General features: G+C 47.5%; 1 protein-coding gene across 4 annotated transcripts in view; it reads right to left on the reverse strand.

Moving 5' to 3' along the window:
• ARB2A (ARB2 cotranscriptional regulator A) overlaps nucleotides 1–17,670 on the reverse strand; it is a 2,893,216-nt gene that overhangs the window by 2,412,296 nt on the left and 463,250 nt on the right. For all 4 annotated transcript variants that reach the window (XM_069627631.1, XM_069627632.1, XM_069627634.1 and 1 more), the window contains one exon: nucleotides 8,213–8,313. In XM_069627631.1, coding sequence (XP_069483732.1) covers nucleotides 8,213–8,313 — 101 coding nt within the window. The remainder of the gene's footprint in view (nucleotides 1–8,212; nucleotides 8,314–17,670) is intronic.

The raw sequence follows: 17,670 nt of genomic DNA on the forward strand, positions 1-17,670 counted from the left end.
CACCGTATAATAGGGCATCCAAGACTACAGATGTCCAAAGACAAAGAAATAGCAGTTGTGTGGAAACACAGGACTGTGCCAGTCACCAAACACAGGAGGCGGGATAAGATGTAAAAACCTGCTGCAGAGGAGATAAATGGCGATCGGATGGCCACGAAAAGTCAACTTGGAGGTTCAGGAGTGATGGCACAAGGTTGGCAGCAGATAATGGGAGGACAGCCCAGGTATCAGTCCACGGAAGATGGTAACAAGGAGACAAAAGATGAACGCTCCAGTGTCCTAGTCCAAAGTCCAGGTGCAGATAGTGGAGGTCGAAAGCACACTTTCACTTGAGATGGTAAAAAAACTCCAGGCCACAGCCTGGTGCAGACTACTTCTAAAGAAGCAGGTGAAAAGGCTAACAGTACCACCCCAACAGTTTACTTCCAAAGGGGGGAGTGGAGGCCAAGCGAGGAAATCCGGTACACTAGGGGTCCAAAAGCAATTGCATGGAAAAAGCATGGGAGGCAATGGAGCCCCCTAGAAAGCCTGAGCCTAAGATGGACTGAGACATAGTATAGGACCCACAACAGGTAATCAAGATATCTAGGGCACCATTTGTCTCCACAACAGATGTTACCCACCACAGAAGGCCCAGCTCTGCTCACCCTGTCTAGTGGTGGAAAAACAGGGTCAAAGCACAAGACAAACGGTAACAGGAGGCGCTCTGCTTCAGCGGAGGAAAATGCAGCGACTGGGCAAAACCCAGGACACAAAGAAAAACACTCCAAGCGCAAAACAGCAATACTGTGGTGTCCAGTATGATATATGATATGATATGGTATTTATAACGCGCCTATACACAAGTGTTTCAAGGCGCAACGAGGCAGGGGGGGGGGGGACAAGGGGAGACATACAACGATCCTACTAGGCCAGGTGTCATTCAGATTGCGCAAGTGCAAGGGAGGAGGGGAAGGGAGAAGTGCAAGGGCAAAGTGCAGTACAGGGTAATAGCATACAGGAAAGTAACAAGGGCCAGCTAGTGGCAGTGCGAGTAAGTGCAGATAAGTGCTGGGAAGGAGGGGCTGTAGGGATACAGACACAGTCCCGTAGTGCAGGGGGTGCCAGGGAGGCAGTGCAGGGGAGAGTGGCTGGGCCAAGGACCGAGAAGGTGAGCGGCCCAGTTGCAGATTTGTTGCAGTTTAGTAACTTTAACAGGGGAGAGGGGGAGAGAAAGCGGAGGCGAAGAGGAAGGTTTTGAGGTGCTCCTCAAGTTTCAGGGGGGGCAGGAAGGCTGTTCCAGAGGGAGGACCCTGCAGCGGAGAGAGATCTGCCACCAACTCGTTGTTTGGAAAAGCGGCTGACCATGAGGGAGTTGGAGGCGGATGAGCGAAGAGCTCGAGAAGGAAGATATTTAGGAAGAGGGAGTTGAAGGTATTTTGGCCCAAGGCCCCAAAAGGCCTTGTGGACAATGCAGAGGGTTTTGAACTTGATCCTCGCAGCCACTGGGAGCCAGTGTAGTGATTTCAGTCCTGGAGAGATACGGTCCATGGGCTTGAGGCCAAGGACAAGTCTTGCAGTTCTGTTCTGGATGAGTTGCAAAGGGCGGAGAGTAGAGGCAGGAAGATTTAGATAGAGGCTGTTACAGTAGTCCAGCTTCGAGAGAACCAGGGCTCTACAGACAGTGAGCTTCTCGGGAAAGGAGAGGAAGGGAAGGATACCTCTGAGGAGGTGTAGCTGGTAGTGTGACTTCTTAGAGACGTCAGATATTTGAGGAGAGAAGGAGAGTGTGGAATCGAAGATGACCCCGAGGTTTTTTGCCTTGTAGGTAGGAGCAGGAAGAGGGCCAAGAGAGGCCGGCCAGAGAGCTGCAGGGAATGAGGGAGTGGGTGTGCCGATGAGTAGCATCTCAGTCTTACTGGCATTAAGGCAGAGGTCATTGGCGACACACCAGTCCTGGATAGCTGAAAGACAGTCAGAGAGGAGGGAAGGAGAAGAGGAGGCTGAGGGTAGCCTGAAAATGAGCTGGGTATCATCCGCATAGCACTGAAAGTATGGGCAGAGAGCAGCGATGCGGTGGGCAAGAAGTGCCAGATACTGGTTGAAAAGCCAGGGGGAGAGGTTAGAACCCTGGGGGACACCACAGGTAGAGAAAAAGATGTCAGAAAGGAAAGACCCCAGTTGGACCTGGGAGGGTCGATTAGAGAGGAAAGAGGTCAGCCACGCCAGAGCCTGACCAGTGATTCCCAGGTTATCACGGAGACGGTTGAGCAGGATGGTATGGTTGACAGTATCAAAGGCAGAAGAGAGATTAAGCAAAATGAGAACACAAGGAATGTTAGAATCAAGGTTCGAGAGCAGGTCCTCACGGATGTTCAGGAGAGCAGTTTCCGTGCTCCTGGCGGCTCTGAAGCCAGACTGATGGTCATGAAGACTGCCAACAGATTCAGCATGGAGATTAAGCTGGGAGATGGCCAGTTTCTCCAGGAGTTTGCCCAGGAAGGGAGTGATAGAGATAGGGCGGTAGTTGGCTGGGCAGGAGGGGTCGGAAGAGGGTTTCTTAAGAAGGGGGTACACAAGGGAGTGCTTGAGAGGGGATGGGAAGACTCCAGAGGCGAAAGAGTGATTGCAGAAGTCGGCCAGGGCGGGGGCCAAGGAGTCGATGTGGTCCTTGATGGTTTTGGAGGAACAGGGGTGGACCTGTTTTGACGAGACTTTCATAGATCGGACTTGTCTCGAAACCTCGTCAGCAGAAAAAAAGGGAAAAGGCAGAGAAGGGGAGAGGAGGGTTGGCTTCAGAAGGGCCAGAGGGAGGGCAGGGAATAGAGGGGGGGAGGTGATAGGAGGAGAGTGAGGACAGGATGTCCTGAGTTTTAGAGATGAAATGAGAGGCCAGGGCCGTGCACAGGGCCTGGGAGGGGACAGGAGAGGTAGAGACTGCGGCAGGGTTGGCCAGTTCCCTGCAGATTTTAAAGAGTTCGGCCGAATTGTTAGATGCCGCAGAGATGCGGGCTTGGATGAGGGCTCTCTTCTTGGAGAGAACGGAGAGCCGGTATTGCCTTTGGAGCAGGCGACAGGCCAGTTTGTCAGAGGATGTATCTGGTATCTGTGTGATGTGCAGTGTAGGCACTGAACTCCAAGACAGCCGTCCGACCCCCCCCTAGTAGCCGAAACTGCAGCAATGATAGATGGCAGGGCCTCGATCGCTAACCGACAGGAGACTAAATAGGTGCTAGAAGCACACCAACACCACGCAGATGGACACTATGTAGGTGCTATAGGGAGCCGGCAGAATTAGAGGAACGGACCAATCAGCGTGGGGAGAGTGCCAAACCGCACTGTGTAAACAGCTGCTTCCGAAGTCAACATTTTTCTCTGCACGCCGGCAATAGAGAGGTTTCTCTCCCGACGCGGACATCGTGCTCCCTCTCCTTCAGTCGCCTGCATCTCCTGCAACTCGCGTTCTGTGCTGGAGGCTCCCACACCTGTGGCCACTGCACGGCCCACTTGTTTTGGGCCCCACAAGTTCCCTGGGGTATCTGCCGGCGTCCTGGCTCCTGCTCTGGTCCCACCACAGCTGCCACCACACATAGGGTCCTCTGCTGGTCTCTCCCACGCAGGCCTCCCTGTTACTCTCTTGTCCTGTTCTCTGACCCTCTTTTTATACACCTGCCACCAGTTAACAGATTGCGGGTATGGATCCTCAGGTTTGCCTGACCATGATTAAAGAGACATGCCAGACTTTCTGTAGGCATCTTCTTTGTCCCAGTACCATAGTGGTAAATTAAGTTGTAGTGTGTATTACTCTGTCTCCTCTTCCTCGTCCCAGTACTTTCAAATGTAAAATGTGGGGAAATGAGGGAAATGAGGGGAGAGGTCTTGCAATAGCCCATAAAGGTCAGGGGAGGGTTAGGGTGGTCATTAATAGGGAAAGGGGGATACTATGTCTAGCGCCTATGGGTACCCCACTCCCAATCTCCAAGGACCCTCCACCCAGGTGATCCTCCCTCCAGGATAGGGATCCAAGAGATATGGGCTTTCCCTGTCCACCTGAGAAGAGGATCCAGGGTGTTTAGGAGTGAGAATACCCTAAGGTTTCTAACAGCGCACATGCCAAGAAGCATTGTGAAAGTACTTTTGAAAACCGAACAAATGTAATCGAACGGAAAAGACGAAAATGGTGCAATTCTCCAGACATGAGATGTCAGTCGGAGGAAACCTGTGATCAGTATTATCTAAGCCAAAAGTCATTGCTTATAGAACAACAGGGGCAGTTATGGTGCAATCCTCCTAACATAAGAGACCAATCAAATATTTGTAATGTGCACTGTCACCAAAGGCATCATGGCGCAATACGGATACAGAAAGAAAGGTGACATTTCAGGCAAACAGGTGGGTTTTTAGCATGCTTTTAAACAACTCAAAATCACTGCATGCCATACATCCGGTAGGGTGTTCCAGAGTTTCGGGCCAGCGACAAAGAATGCTCTGCCTCCCAGTCTTTCTCTGCGATAACTTGTTATCTCCAATAGCACTGAATCAGCAGATTGGAGCAAGCGTCCTGAGCCATAGCGTTGAATTTTGCCCTAAAGGGCTAGGCAGCCTTTCCCACTCAAGGCCCGATGGATAACACACTGGGCCTTAAACTGGATTCGTGCTGAAACAGGCAACCAGTGTAGGGCCCGCCGACCTGCTGTGGCATGATGACTGAAAGGAATACCCGACAAACACCTGCATTTTCCAGGACCGGCAAACGGCGAAGATCAGTTGGGAGAAACCTGGAACCAACATTGCCAACAGCCAAAAGAGAATTTAAGAGAAATAAAGAGCCAAAATGAGTGCAAGTTAATCGACATAAGATATCAGTTCAGAGAAACCTGGAACAAGCATTGCCAGGAGTCCAGAAACTGTATAAGAGAGGTTGACAGAAGTGGCTTGAACAAACCCTCATACAATAGATGCCATTATGAGGGAGATTTGTGGAAGTAATAACTGAAGTGAAAGATAGTTATGCACCTGGATATGTACAACTGTAAGAATATTTAAGAGGAGAGTGAATCAATGTTGCAGAGAAGCCTGATGAGGATATCAGGTAGTGAAAACCTTTCGGAAGGAGATACCTGGCAGGACAGTACACCAGGTGACCTAAGTGAACCATAAGGGAGATATTCCTGGCAGGAGAGAAAACCAGAATATCAATTGTTTCATGCAGTTGAAGTTTGAGATGTTTCCGGGCAGGAAAGTGTACAGAGAAACTGATTTTTAGTTCGTGTTTTTAAAAAAAAAAAAACTTGGTAGTATTCTCTTGTTTCGATTGAACATTTTGTCAACCAGAAGCTTCACTGGCTTAACACAAAATGTGGGGGCCCCCTGGAAGCCCTGCTGAGGGACCCCCCACTGCCACTGCCCCCCCCATGGGCCTTGGCAGCATGGGGACCCCCGCACTGCAGGGGCTCCCTTTACACCAGTGAGAAGCTTTGAAAAGACATGCCTTATCAGACTTGAATCACTATTTTGAAAAAACATTTGCTTTGCCATTCTGAAAAGTAGTATTTTCCTTGCTTTATTTGAACCAGCCTTTTGAAAAGAACATTGGTTTCACCATCCTGAAGAAAGTATTAGGTGAAAGACATTCTAATGCATTTAAGTGACTAGTCTTGATTAAAGAATATTGTGAATAACTTAACTGGAGTAATCCAGAGGAAGGGAGATAACCCTGGATACAAGAAGTGTTTTTGTTGGAGTTATGTTTGAGTTGTTGCACATTTGAAACATTTACCTTACACTGTTTGTTTGCATATGTTACTGTGCGGGTCAGACTGAGTTTGGACACTCAAAAGTCATCATGTTTATTTTTAATTTCATAGGAAGGGACATTTACGTTAGGATACAGAAAGATAGGCCTTCATCCTTACCCCTTTTTCTGTTAATAAAAATGCCTAATATTGAGAAAAGTATCTCTTTGTGTCTGCCCCTCATAGCTGACCCATCAAACTAAGCCAGTATAATTGGAATCAATACATAAGGGCGAGGAAAGTTAATATGGGGAGGTCAAAATGGGTGCAGCAGAATAAACAAAATTCTCTGTAGCTCCAGAGAACCACATTCAAGGTGCTATTCGAACATGTAGAGGAAGCCTAAAAAGGTAGGTAACGGCACTGTCGAGATGATGAGCAAGGGATCTGGTGGCATGTCCTTGTCAGCAGACCCCAGACGAATTAGCCAAATGCTTATCTCTGGAGATTTGCATACAATGCAGTCTTGAAAGATTAGTGGCGGACCAGAAAGGCATCTCATATTGAAAGTTGCTCTGGAACTGTGGGCTTCAACTGCAGATGGATTTTTTACCCAGTTGCATATTTAAAAACATGGACGATCTTAGTTTCCCCTTAAATTAATGGTGTGGAAGGTGTTTTATGTCTGCAATTTCTTCAAGAGATTAGCACTGAAGATCAGTGGGTGTTGTCCTGTTGGGAAACGTTTAACTGGTGTTGGTGGAATACTATAGTTTTTGCTGGTTTAATTGGGTGGTTCTACTACCTGCATCGGATTATCTCCATCAAATTCCTCTTTCTCCAATGTCAGGATAAAACCATTATACACAGGTGAACATATGATATAAGTAATTTACAACGCGTCTATACACATGTCTTTCTAAGCGCACCAAGACAAAGGAGGAAAGAAAGCAGGAAGACAAGACAAACTATCTTACTAGGCCTTGTGTCATTCAGATCATGCAAGTGCGAGAACGAGAAGGGCGTTTTTCTAACGTGAACATGTCTTGCATTTGTGGTTCCACTGGGTTCTTTTTCAACTTTGTTATGTCATTACGGTGCAATAAAAGGAGTCTTTTATCGGAGTTTAAGATTCTAGGTTTTGCTAGTGAAACCTAGATGCATTATACACAACACTGGAAACGCTTGGTGCGCAAGAACTCTCCATTAGTCCGACTAAATATACATTGTGGGCAATGGCTGAATATTGATTTGTTAATTTTGCTTATGTTTTTATAACCTAGCTACCTCAAGAGTGTTCCCAATCTGATCTGATACCCAAGATGGACATCCCAAATTATTCACCAACCACACTGTATGTATAGGCATTTTCAGGAACGATTCCTGCATTTCCAAGTCCCCACACTCTGGAACTCATCCCACTCCCCCAAGCATTAAATCAGATTGGCTGAAACTCAAAAGGGCCTTGAAGACCCACATATTGCAGTCTGCCAAGAATCATTAGACCACAGAGCCGACGATCAGTTTCCCCAGCAGTTATTTTTGTCCTCCTATTACTCAGACGCAGCATCCTGATAATATCTGCATGTTACAATGACAGTTAAGCAAATGCATCAGTTTGCTACTTTTATGTTTAAATCTTATGGCCCGTGGTTACTGTATAACCAATGCAAAGTGAATAAAGAATCGAACATGCATTAATAAAATTTTTCTCCATTAATGACTATTTGTTTATTGTTTATTTATTGTTTGCTTGTTAGGTGCTTATATAGGAAGTAAATACTGTCTCAAAGCACCCCAGGGCCACAGGGAGGGGACAGGGCGTGAGAAAACCATTGAAATATATACAAATATTAAACACAGTGGGGGGGGAGACTAACCTACTATGCCTTGTGCGTATTCAGAACGTGCAAGTGCAGAAGGGAGGGGGAATGGGATAGTTGCTTTGGTGCTCCTGGGAGAGCAACAAGTGATGTGCAATATAAGGTAAATGCGAGCCTCCAAGGTGGAGGGTGAGCTGAGGCAAGTGCTGAGGATAGACTGAGCTGGGGGAATCTGTGTGGGAGGTCAGGGCCACGAGGATGCATAAGGGCCCTGAACACCAAACAAGCAACTGTGAGATTAGCAGAGGAGAGTGCAGGGGAAGGCGGAGGTAAAGAGGAAAGTCTTGAGGAGCTTCTGGAATTTAAGAAAGTCCTGCTCAAGATGAAGAGAGAGGGGGAGGCTCTTCCAGAGAAGGGTGCCAGCTGAGGAAAGCGATCGACCTCCTGCCCTGTGTGTAGTGAAGCACTTTACCCTCTAAGGGATGGTGCCAGAGTTGGACTATTTGATCCCGAAAGATAAAAATTATATTTTGTTTAAACCAATGACCATCATATACGGACATCAAAAAAGAATATCATAGAAAACGAAGAGTAATATACTCGAAAATGTTGAAGAATTAAATATTTCCATCTAAACAGTACTGGTGCAAAGAGATCTCAATAAGCAATGCATACCTCTCCAAGAGCTTCGTAGCGCTTCTGGTTCCACCTGTGCAAATCTTCTCGGAAGTTAAAAACAAAAGGCTCCCCAGTTGTTATGTGTCTTAACTGTCCCTCTATAAAGTGAAGAAAATAAACGCGGCCATTTAAGAAAAGGCAACAACAAGCTGTCAAACCTTAATTACTTGCCCCACAAAACGTTCAGTATTACCCACTATGGTTCCTACTGCATCCCTAGTGCAGGCATCAAAATATGCACTGGCCGTCATTGAAGCATAATTCACTCTTGGTGAGTAAGAAATGGTCTGCTGTGTGCATGTGGAGAACTGGTATTCACACCAGAAGCGCGTGACTTATGCCTGCAAGTAGCTTTCCATTTAAAATGTCTTTAGATGTGTCCTTGTCTATATTCACATTTGTACCTACCCTTGGGTGTTCATCCCACAGGGACAAGGTCAGGTGCTTTGACCACAGCTGTGTATATTTTTATGTTTAGCAGAGGCTGGGCACATGCTCAAGGCAACGTCGCCCACCCCACCATGCACACCACTATGCCACAGCCAATAGTTATTTTCCATCCAGCCAGGTCCATGGATATGTCGCCTAGTGGATCTGTACTTGTGATGGTAATCACAAGGATGAGGGGGATACGTTAACAGCATAGAGCCACACCTACCCCAGCTTCATTCTCCAAAGTCTTCTGAAGCAACCTAGAAGCCTAAACATTGATTAGTTTAGAGCAAAAGTGATTTTTTTTTTAAGAAATAGAGCAGTGTCATAGAAGTTAATAGAAGTGTAGAATAGCCTATTATCAAAAACCTTTTATTGGATAATGCTTTTATTGAAATAGTTAAATAAGTTTCTTCATGCATCTTAATTATATTACATTTAGGCCTAAGCCTAATGATATCACTGTAGGTCTCAATTGGATAAGGGCGTTCTTGCTAAAAAATATAAACATATACTCATATTTTCCACACTAAGACACATTTATTGCTTTTTTGATTTTCTTAATAGTGCACTGCTTAGGATACCAGCGTTCTAGGAACATATATGTGTAACATATTGTAAACGTGATAACGCCATCACTTTACACAGCAACGTAAGTAAAGCAACATGGAGGCCACTGTGTTTTAAATCAATGCTTCTCTATCCAGTAATGGCGGTATAGTAGAGCACGCAAACAAATTAATCAAGCATTTTAAGAGATTAATCCTCCGTAGTAACATGCTTTTTCAACTATACTATGTTGTGAAATCATTACCAAAACATTTGAATGCGAGATTAACACGGAGTAAACCGTTATTAACAACCTATTTTATGGTTTTGAGCGTATCTTCGACAAATAATGCAAAGCAAACCAATAGGGCCATATACAAAACTTCTTGGAAGGAAGCTACTTGACATAAGAGCAATGGCAGGAAGAATATATCTTGGGTAAGGTACATCTACCACAAGGTAAATATTTTAACACTCCGATACGGAGTAAAATAGCTACAAATAGTTTTTTTCTCGTATTTCAGTTTTTAAAAAGGATTCTCCCCCCCACAAAGAAAATAAGGAATTAAAGATACATTCCTACCTCGCAACAGAAATCAGGTACATCATACACTTCTCCGAAAATGTTATTTTCCCCTTATATTGAAAACATTGTATTACCACCATGTAATTTCATTTTGTTAGAACCTCTTTTGGCATTTACAGCTAGAGTACACCATTAAGGTTCCACATTACAATGAGAAACAGTCCCTTTTATTTATACCCATCAAGAATGTCGCGAAGCAGTATCATCCAGGACAGAAAAAATGTAGGGTAGTAAAGCGTGGCCGATATAGAAATGTGCAAAACAATTCCTTGTTCAATATGCAAAACTATACTTATCCTTCCAGATATACCTGTGCTGGTGGATTGCAGAGCATGCATGCATGCACATTCATGGACGATAAGTGGTCGTCTCGAAGGGTACACCACACATGTCTAAGATGACATTGGTTTTCTGAGCCATCAAGGAAGAAGGTACGGAAATTAGCAATATGCGAAACAATACTTACATATTCAAACATGAGTCAGTCCTCAAAAATACAAAATGTATTTCATAACTGAATACATTTCAACTTTATGCAATAATGGACATAACTAAAAAGGTTTCTAAAAAACAAAAACTTCACTTACAATATGACAAAGACTTCGTTTTTTTAAGGGACCTAATATTTAGTTGAGATGGCCATCATTGCATAATGTCGAAATGTAATCAGTTATTAAATCCATTTTGTATTTTTGATTACTGGGTTATGTTAAAATAGGCAAGTATAGTTTTAAGGACTGTTTGTATTGTTGGTACATTTTTGTCAATGTATATTTGAATAGTTTCAGTGATCTGTTTTTTATATATTAATTGTAAATGTGCATTTTAGCATTTGTATTGCAATGCCGCTGCTAAACATACATACTTGCATGCTCTGTGAATACAGCTATAGTACTGCTCTCGCTTTTTTATGATGAATATGATTGATAACAAGGCAGTTGGAGAAAGCACATTGTACTATCCTGGGTTATACATTTTGTTGCCATACACCACTCCTTAACACGCTTCAGATTGTCAAGCCTCCTCACACTGGAAGGGACAGGCCGTTATCGGCATCCTCGCTGGCCAAAACGTTGTCCCAGTGGAGATGGTGCTTCATGCATCAGCCATCTACTTGGGGACACTTATGCTTTTTTCGTCACAGGCAAGGCACTTTCCTTGGGCTTTGCCCCTGTGCTCACCATTGTTCCTGGTGCTCCTTGCTCATTGTACCTGGTCTCGGTCTGGAAACTTCACCCTGAAAAGATGGATCAGCTGTTTAAGACAACAATCCTTGCCTTACCTAGCCAGCAGTCGTTGGTGAGGGATCATAGGAGTTATAGTCCAAAACATCTGGTGAGTTGTAGGTTGGAGACATCTGGCCTATACTCTGCACACACCAATGTACGTTATTCCCCTGACAGTCTGCAGCTATTTCCATGTCACAGACGTTGTTTTGCACATGAGCTGGTTTGAATGGCATTTAAGCATTTAAGGCTGACATTTTCTTTAGAATTCAACTGTTCAGACACAGCAAACATGTCCTGCAAATCCGAATTTCTACTTCCATTCAACTAAACATGACATAATTGCCAGTAATAATATAATTTACAAAAGACCAAGTACTGGCAAGGGACTGTGTGGACTGGTGGTAAGGCATTAGCCCTCACAGCCAAGGGAACCTGGGTTTGAACCCAGGCCGGTTTATTTTTATGGTGCAACAAATTTTGCTCCTTACTAATTTTAAGTAAATCTAAGGCTTCTAACTAACGGGGACAAGACAATATTTTGTAATAATTTATTATATATTCTAAAAAGGGATTCTATATCTCACAAAAATTCTTATGCCTGTCTCAGATGCAGTTATCTTCTCCAAATCGTCCAAACTTTTGTTAGCCACAGATGGAAACAAAGCTGGAGTTCGACAGCGTAAATGCCGATTTAGCAGCTAATAGTAACTGAGAGGCGGGTAGACAGCCCCAGTAAGACAAATATTGATTCATTTGGAATATCAAGATTGTTACTTCTCTTGAAGTCAGTCTGACTTCCAGTTAAAAAAGACGTAAGCTTAGGATATTCCCAAAATAAATGGCACAGGTCCACCATACCCACTAAATTCTCTGCAACATGTCACTTTGAGAGAGATATTTTATGGAGTCTTGATGGAATGTAGTATTAGCAATCAAGTATTTTAACGTGCGTTTCAGCATGGAGGGTACAGACAGACGTTTTGTCATTCTCTTACAAATTGTTCCCTATTCCGTGCAGGAACTGATAGTATCAGAACCTTTCACATTCTCCCATCCTAAAATCTAGCTTTCAGGGATCAAATGATTTACCCAATCCATGAATAGGTCACCAATTTTAGTGCTGCCCCTGTCTGCCCAAACATTAAGGCACTTGTCTGTTATAGCCAGGGAGAAGATGATTCCTGATAAGACTAAAGGGAGGGGGGAAGAAAGGAATCCGTCTTTCACATCACCTCATACCAAATCCCAATGTGGATTACGTCACTGGATTCATGTACAAATGTGGTGTACTTTGGCATTATTTAAGCCATAGTGGCTTCCAAATGTGCTGCCTAGCAATGGACTGTTGAATACGAAACTACTGTTTTTCTGATCTAGTTGCATCCAATTCTGCAATCACTCAAATTAGCAGGGGCAAGTAATATTTAAAAAGAACAGGGTACACAAGACCACCGCTAGCCCTAGATGCAAACACTATACTCCTCCGGATTTGAGGTTTGATGCCCAGAAAATAAAGTTCAATAAAATCATTGTGTCAGCGCGTACCTGTGCACGTATGTGCCTGGAAGAGTGCTGGAAGCAAGGAGGATTTGGACCACTCCCCTATGGTTATCACATTACCCACTAGATTCTGGGAAGGTTTTTGGGTCCCAAAGCGGCGGCCAGAAAGGGGAAAAACCCTTGAAGAATCTTCAGCCGGATACCAAGAATGGCCTCGGCGCAGGAACCAGCAAGAGACACAGGAAGGCACAGGAAGGCACTGGAGGCTGGTTTGCAAAGGAACAAGTGTCCAGAAGGAAAGGGTCAGGAGAAAAGGAGGAAGACAGCATAGGAAAGGAGAGAGGATAGAAGGATAACAGGACAGCACGTCGGCACCAGGATAGGAACTCACCTGTGCCTTGTGATGCATCGGTCCCCTGTGCCAGAGTTATTTTATTCTACTTGGAGAAAAGAAAGACCAAGGCCAACTTTTAGTCCATAGTCTCCTTTCCTCCATACTGTATGGGCGTCCCTTCCAAGGGACAGGAGACGGAACCTTTTTCACCAGAAAAAACCTTCTCATTTAAATTTAGAGGCAGGCGGGGGAGCGGCCCAGCGAGCATGCGCTGCCCTGACTCTGCCTCCGGCGCCACACCTCAGTCCTCATTGACGCGTCAACAATAGATTTAACATTGCCTAATGACACCAGTATTATTAGGGGGGAGGTTGGTGGGACGTATGGAGGAAAGGGGACTATGGACTAAGAGTATGTTAGTTACTACGGTGAGTAACTTATAATTACTCTTAAGTCCCATCCCCTTTCCTGCATACTGTATGGGCGATTACAACTGATTCTAGCCCCAGGGTGGAGAGGAGACCCTCCTTAAGCAAACAGGTTCCTGAGAACCGCTTGTCCGAGGGCCGCATCAGATTTAGAGCCGGCATCCAAACAGTAATGCTTACAGAAAGCCGAGAGGGAGGGCCAAGTGGCCACCCTGCTTATGACTTGCCAAGGGGCATGGCGCTGGAATGCGCTGGCCGTTGCCTTGGGCACAACTGCGTGGGCATGCATGTTGGCCGGGAGCGGCTTGTGCTGGCCCTCGTACGCTTCTTTGATGGCAGAGACCATCCAGTGGGATATGGAAGCCTTAGAGGCCTTATAGCCTGGTCTCGAACCTCCAAAAGTGACAAACAGGGCAAGCGATTTGTGGAAGCCCTTTGTCCTGTCCAAGTAGAATTTGAGGGCACGCCTGACATCCAGGCAGTGCAGCACTCTCTGTGCTTCATCCTTGGGAATTGGGGGAAAAAACGTGGGAAGGAATATTTCCTCGTTCAGGTGGAAAGCAGACAGAACCTTTGGCAGAAATGCCGGGTGGGTCTGCATGACTACCTTGTCCTTGTGAAAGGTGGTATATGGCTCAGAGGCGACCAGCGCCTGGATCTCGCTGACTCTATGAGCCGAGGTAAGGCCGTCTTGATGGTGACCAGCCTGAGGTCCACGGACGCCATTTGGCAGAAATGGTTTGTGCGCCAGTGCGCCCAAGACTATGTTAAGGTCCCACACAGGGTGCTGACTCTTGACGGGCGGGTAGGGCCTAGCGAGACCCCTCAGATGTTTCTTGACAATAGGGTTGGAGGAGGAGAAACTGCCTTCCTCCGAGTTCTTGTAAGCCCCAATGGCTGCAAGATATGTGCGGCAGGTGTCAACCTGCACGCCTGAATGAGCGAGGTGCACCGAAAAGTAGAGCACGTCGTCCAAAGTGCACGCCAAGGGGTCAATTCCCTTGGAGTCTGCCCAGTGGCAGAATCTGGTCCATTTGCTTTTGTACTGGGCACTGGTAGCCTTGCTCCTGGTTCCTTGTATGATCTCCAGATTGGCCTGCGAGAGGCTAAGGTGCCGAAGCGTTACCTGCTCAGGTACCACACTGCAAGGGCTAGTTTCCCTGGCGCAGGGTGGATGACTCTGCCCCCCTGCTGTGCCAGATGATGTGCTGGGCCCGTCAGAAGGTGAAACGGGGGCACCTCCGAGAGGCTTAGTAGCTCCGAAAACCATGGCCTGGCCGGTCACCATGGAGCTATCAGAAAGATGAGCAGTAAGCGAGACTCCTTGATTTTGCAAATTACCCTGTGGATCAGGGGAGTGGGTGGAAAGGCGTAGACTTTCATGCCGGTCCACTGGAGGTGAAATGCGTCGCACAGAGCGCCGGGGCCCTGACCTTGCCAGGATGCGAACTGGGGACACTTCTTGTTGTGCAAGGTGGCAAAGAGATCCACGTGGGGGTGACCCCACCTGTTGAAGATCTCCTGAATAACTAGGTTGTTTAGTTGGCACTCGTAATAGTTAGCTCAAAGCCTGCTGAGCCTGTCCGCTTCCAGGTTGGATTCCCCCGGGAGGTGGACTGCCGTGAGGTAAATGTCGTTTTCCAGGGCCCACTCCCACATGCTGGTCGCCAGTCTGCACTGAGGAGGGGATCTGGTGCCTCCCTGTTTGCTGACGTTGTACATGCTGGTCGAGTTGTCTGCCTGGACGAGGACAATTTTCCCCTGAGAAGTGGTAGGAATGCTCTGAGCGCTAGCCAGATGGAGTTCCGCTCCAACCAATTGATGTGGTATTTCTGCTCCTGTCGAGTGCAGGTGCCGTGGACCGAGAGATCGTCCAGTGTGGCTCCCCAGCCCTCGAGCGAGGAGTCTGTGGTGATGGTGGCCTACGGAGAGGGCAGCCGAAAGGGCTTGCCTGTCCGTAGGTTGCAGTCCCTGGACCACCATGTTAGGTCCGGGTGGAGAGATGGAGGAACGTTGATCATCTCGGATTGCACGGCCCGCTCCTGATTCCATGAGACCGCAAAGTGCAGCTGAATCCTCCTCATCCTTAGTCTTGTGTGCGGCACGGCTAATAGGACCACTGTTGATGTTGGTACCACCATGCCGAGGTCACTTCTCTGCTGAGGAGCATGTGTCCAAGAGGAGGCCCAGGAATGTCAGAGTCTGCGTAAGCTGCAGCTGTGACTTCTTGAGATTGAGCGAGAAGCCCAGATCGTGCAGTGTGTTCATAAGAGCACGGAAGAGTGGTGAACCACTTCCGTAGATGTAGCCCTGACGAGCCAGTCGTCAAGGTATGGGTAGATGTGGAGGCCATGCGCTCTGAGGAGGGTCTCCATGGCATTCATGAGTCTGGTAAAGACCCCGGGGGCTGAGCTGAAGCCAAAAGGAAGGACTTTGTATTGAAAATGGTAGCCCATGGTCCAGAACCGTAGGAAAGACTGATGCGGCTGCCAAATCGGGACGTGTAGGTACGCGTCCTTCTGGTCCAGGGAGCACATCCAGTCTCCCTTGTCCAATTTCTCCGCTAAAAAAAAGCTGGCGTAACCATCTTGAATTTTTGCAGGGGTAGGGAGAGTTGAGGGTGGAAAGGTCCAGCACAACTCTCAGGCCCGCCTGGTGGTTCTTCTGAATGGCGAAAATCCTGGAGTAAAATCCAAAGCCTCGCTGGGAGGCTGGAACTTCCTCCACTGCCTGGCTCTCTACGAGCGACCGGATCTCTGCCAAAAGAGTTGCTGTCCCAACCTGTGGGAGAGGAGGCGAGGAGGGAGGAGAGGCAGGGATAGGGAGGCGGTACCCTGTGAATACTACGGAGAGGATCCAGTGGTCCGCGAAATTCTGGTGCCAGAAATGTGCATAGAGAGCAAGCCTGCCCCCCACCGGACACACATGGACCCGAAGGGGCGTGTCATGCTTTCTTTCCCTCGGAAGCAGTGGCTGAGGAGGGGCAATGGAAAAAGCCCTTACCCCCACCCTTTTTGTCATTTGCACCGGCTCGGAGACGGCGAGTGGTCCGGCTGCCTGGATCTGCGTTCCTGGAAGCCGCGGAACACTCCACATGTACAACCCCTTTCCGAGCGCTGCTGAGATTGGGTGCACAATTTGGTCTTGTAAGAATGGATAAAGACTTTGCTGTTTGTGAGCTGTCTTTCTTTTTGTCCAGCTCCTCGTCCGTAGAAGAGTGGAAGAGGTCGCCCCCTTGAACGGTAGATCTAGAATGCGCTCCTGGACAACCGGGTTAAACTTTATTGCCCGCAGCCAGGCCGTCCTTCTCATGTCGTGGCAATACAGATGGCACGGCCTGAGATATTGATATGAACCACTGTGGATTCCATGCGCCACCAGCTTGGCTTCAGCTAGCCCCGCCTTAAAGCGTGATTGGCTCTGGGAGGGGAGTTCCGGGAGGAAGTCTGCAATTTCCTGCCATAATCTCTGGTTGGCAGCAGCCAGCATGGCATCGGTGTTGGCTTGATGTAGATGTAAAGAGGCATTGGAATAGAGTTTCTTGCCATAAGCCTTTAAGATCTTTTCCTCCTTGCTTAGCAGCGACGCAGAGGAAGAGGCCAAGGACGACTGGGGCTTGGAGTATAGTGATGCTGCAGCAATCACCGAAGAGTGTGACTGAGGATTGGCCGACAACGAGAGTGTATCCCCCTCCACCTGCCTGTACTTGGCATCCAGGCGTCGATTGACCGGCTGGGCCGTGTGGGGTTTGAGTTAGCACTTCTTGGCCAGAGAGACTACATCGGTCTGCATAGGAATCCCTGATTTGGCAGAGGGCCGTTGCCTGAGGACTTCAGCCGTACCCCCTCTGCCAGCTGCTCTACCTCGGATTGGGGTAGGCCCAGATACTCTGCAAGACCAATAAGACATTCGTGGAAGGCCCTGGCTGAGGATGGAGTGTCCGGATCCTCCTCCTCATCTGTATCCTGTGGATCAGGGCAATCCTGTGGAGGAGGAGGAGGAGTAGTTGGCGCCATAGGCTGGGGTAAAGGGACTAAGGCTAAGGAGACAGTAGAGGCTGGTACGACACCGCCTGAGAAGTCTGCTGGGGAGCCGGAGGAGGCGGCTGCATCGGAGCCTGGGGGGCTGGCGGAGGCATATGTGGTGCTGCTAGCATTGCGGAATGGACTTCCTTGATGCCGTCTTTGAGGATAACCCCGATCTGAGGTGACTTCATGAGACCGAGGAACTTCTCGAAGAGTACCTCCTCACTGGCCAAAGAGGTGGCAGGGGGTGCCGACAGGGTAGTGGGGAGCTGCTGGAGCCACTGCATACCCTGTCCCTAAGTATGCAAAGGAAAGCTGCCATGCGCAAATGAGGGGTAGACTGTAGGCCACCTACTTGGTTGAGGCCAGTCC

Source organism: Ambystoma mexicanum, chromosome 6p, assembly GCF_040938575.1.
Source record: "Ambystoma mexicanum isolate Mex_15411 chromosome 6p, UKY_AmexF1_1, whole genome shotgun sequence".
NCBI classification, from domain to species: domain Eukaryota; kingdom Metazoa; phylum Chordata; class Amphibia; order Caudata; family Ambystomatidae; genus Ambystoma; species Ambystoma mexicanum.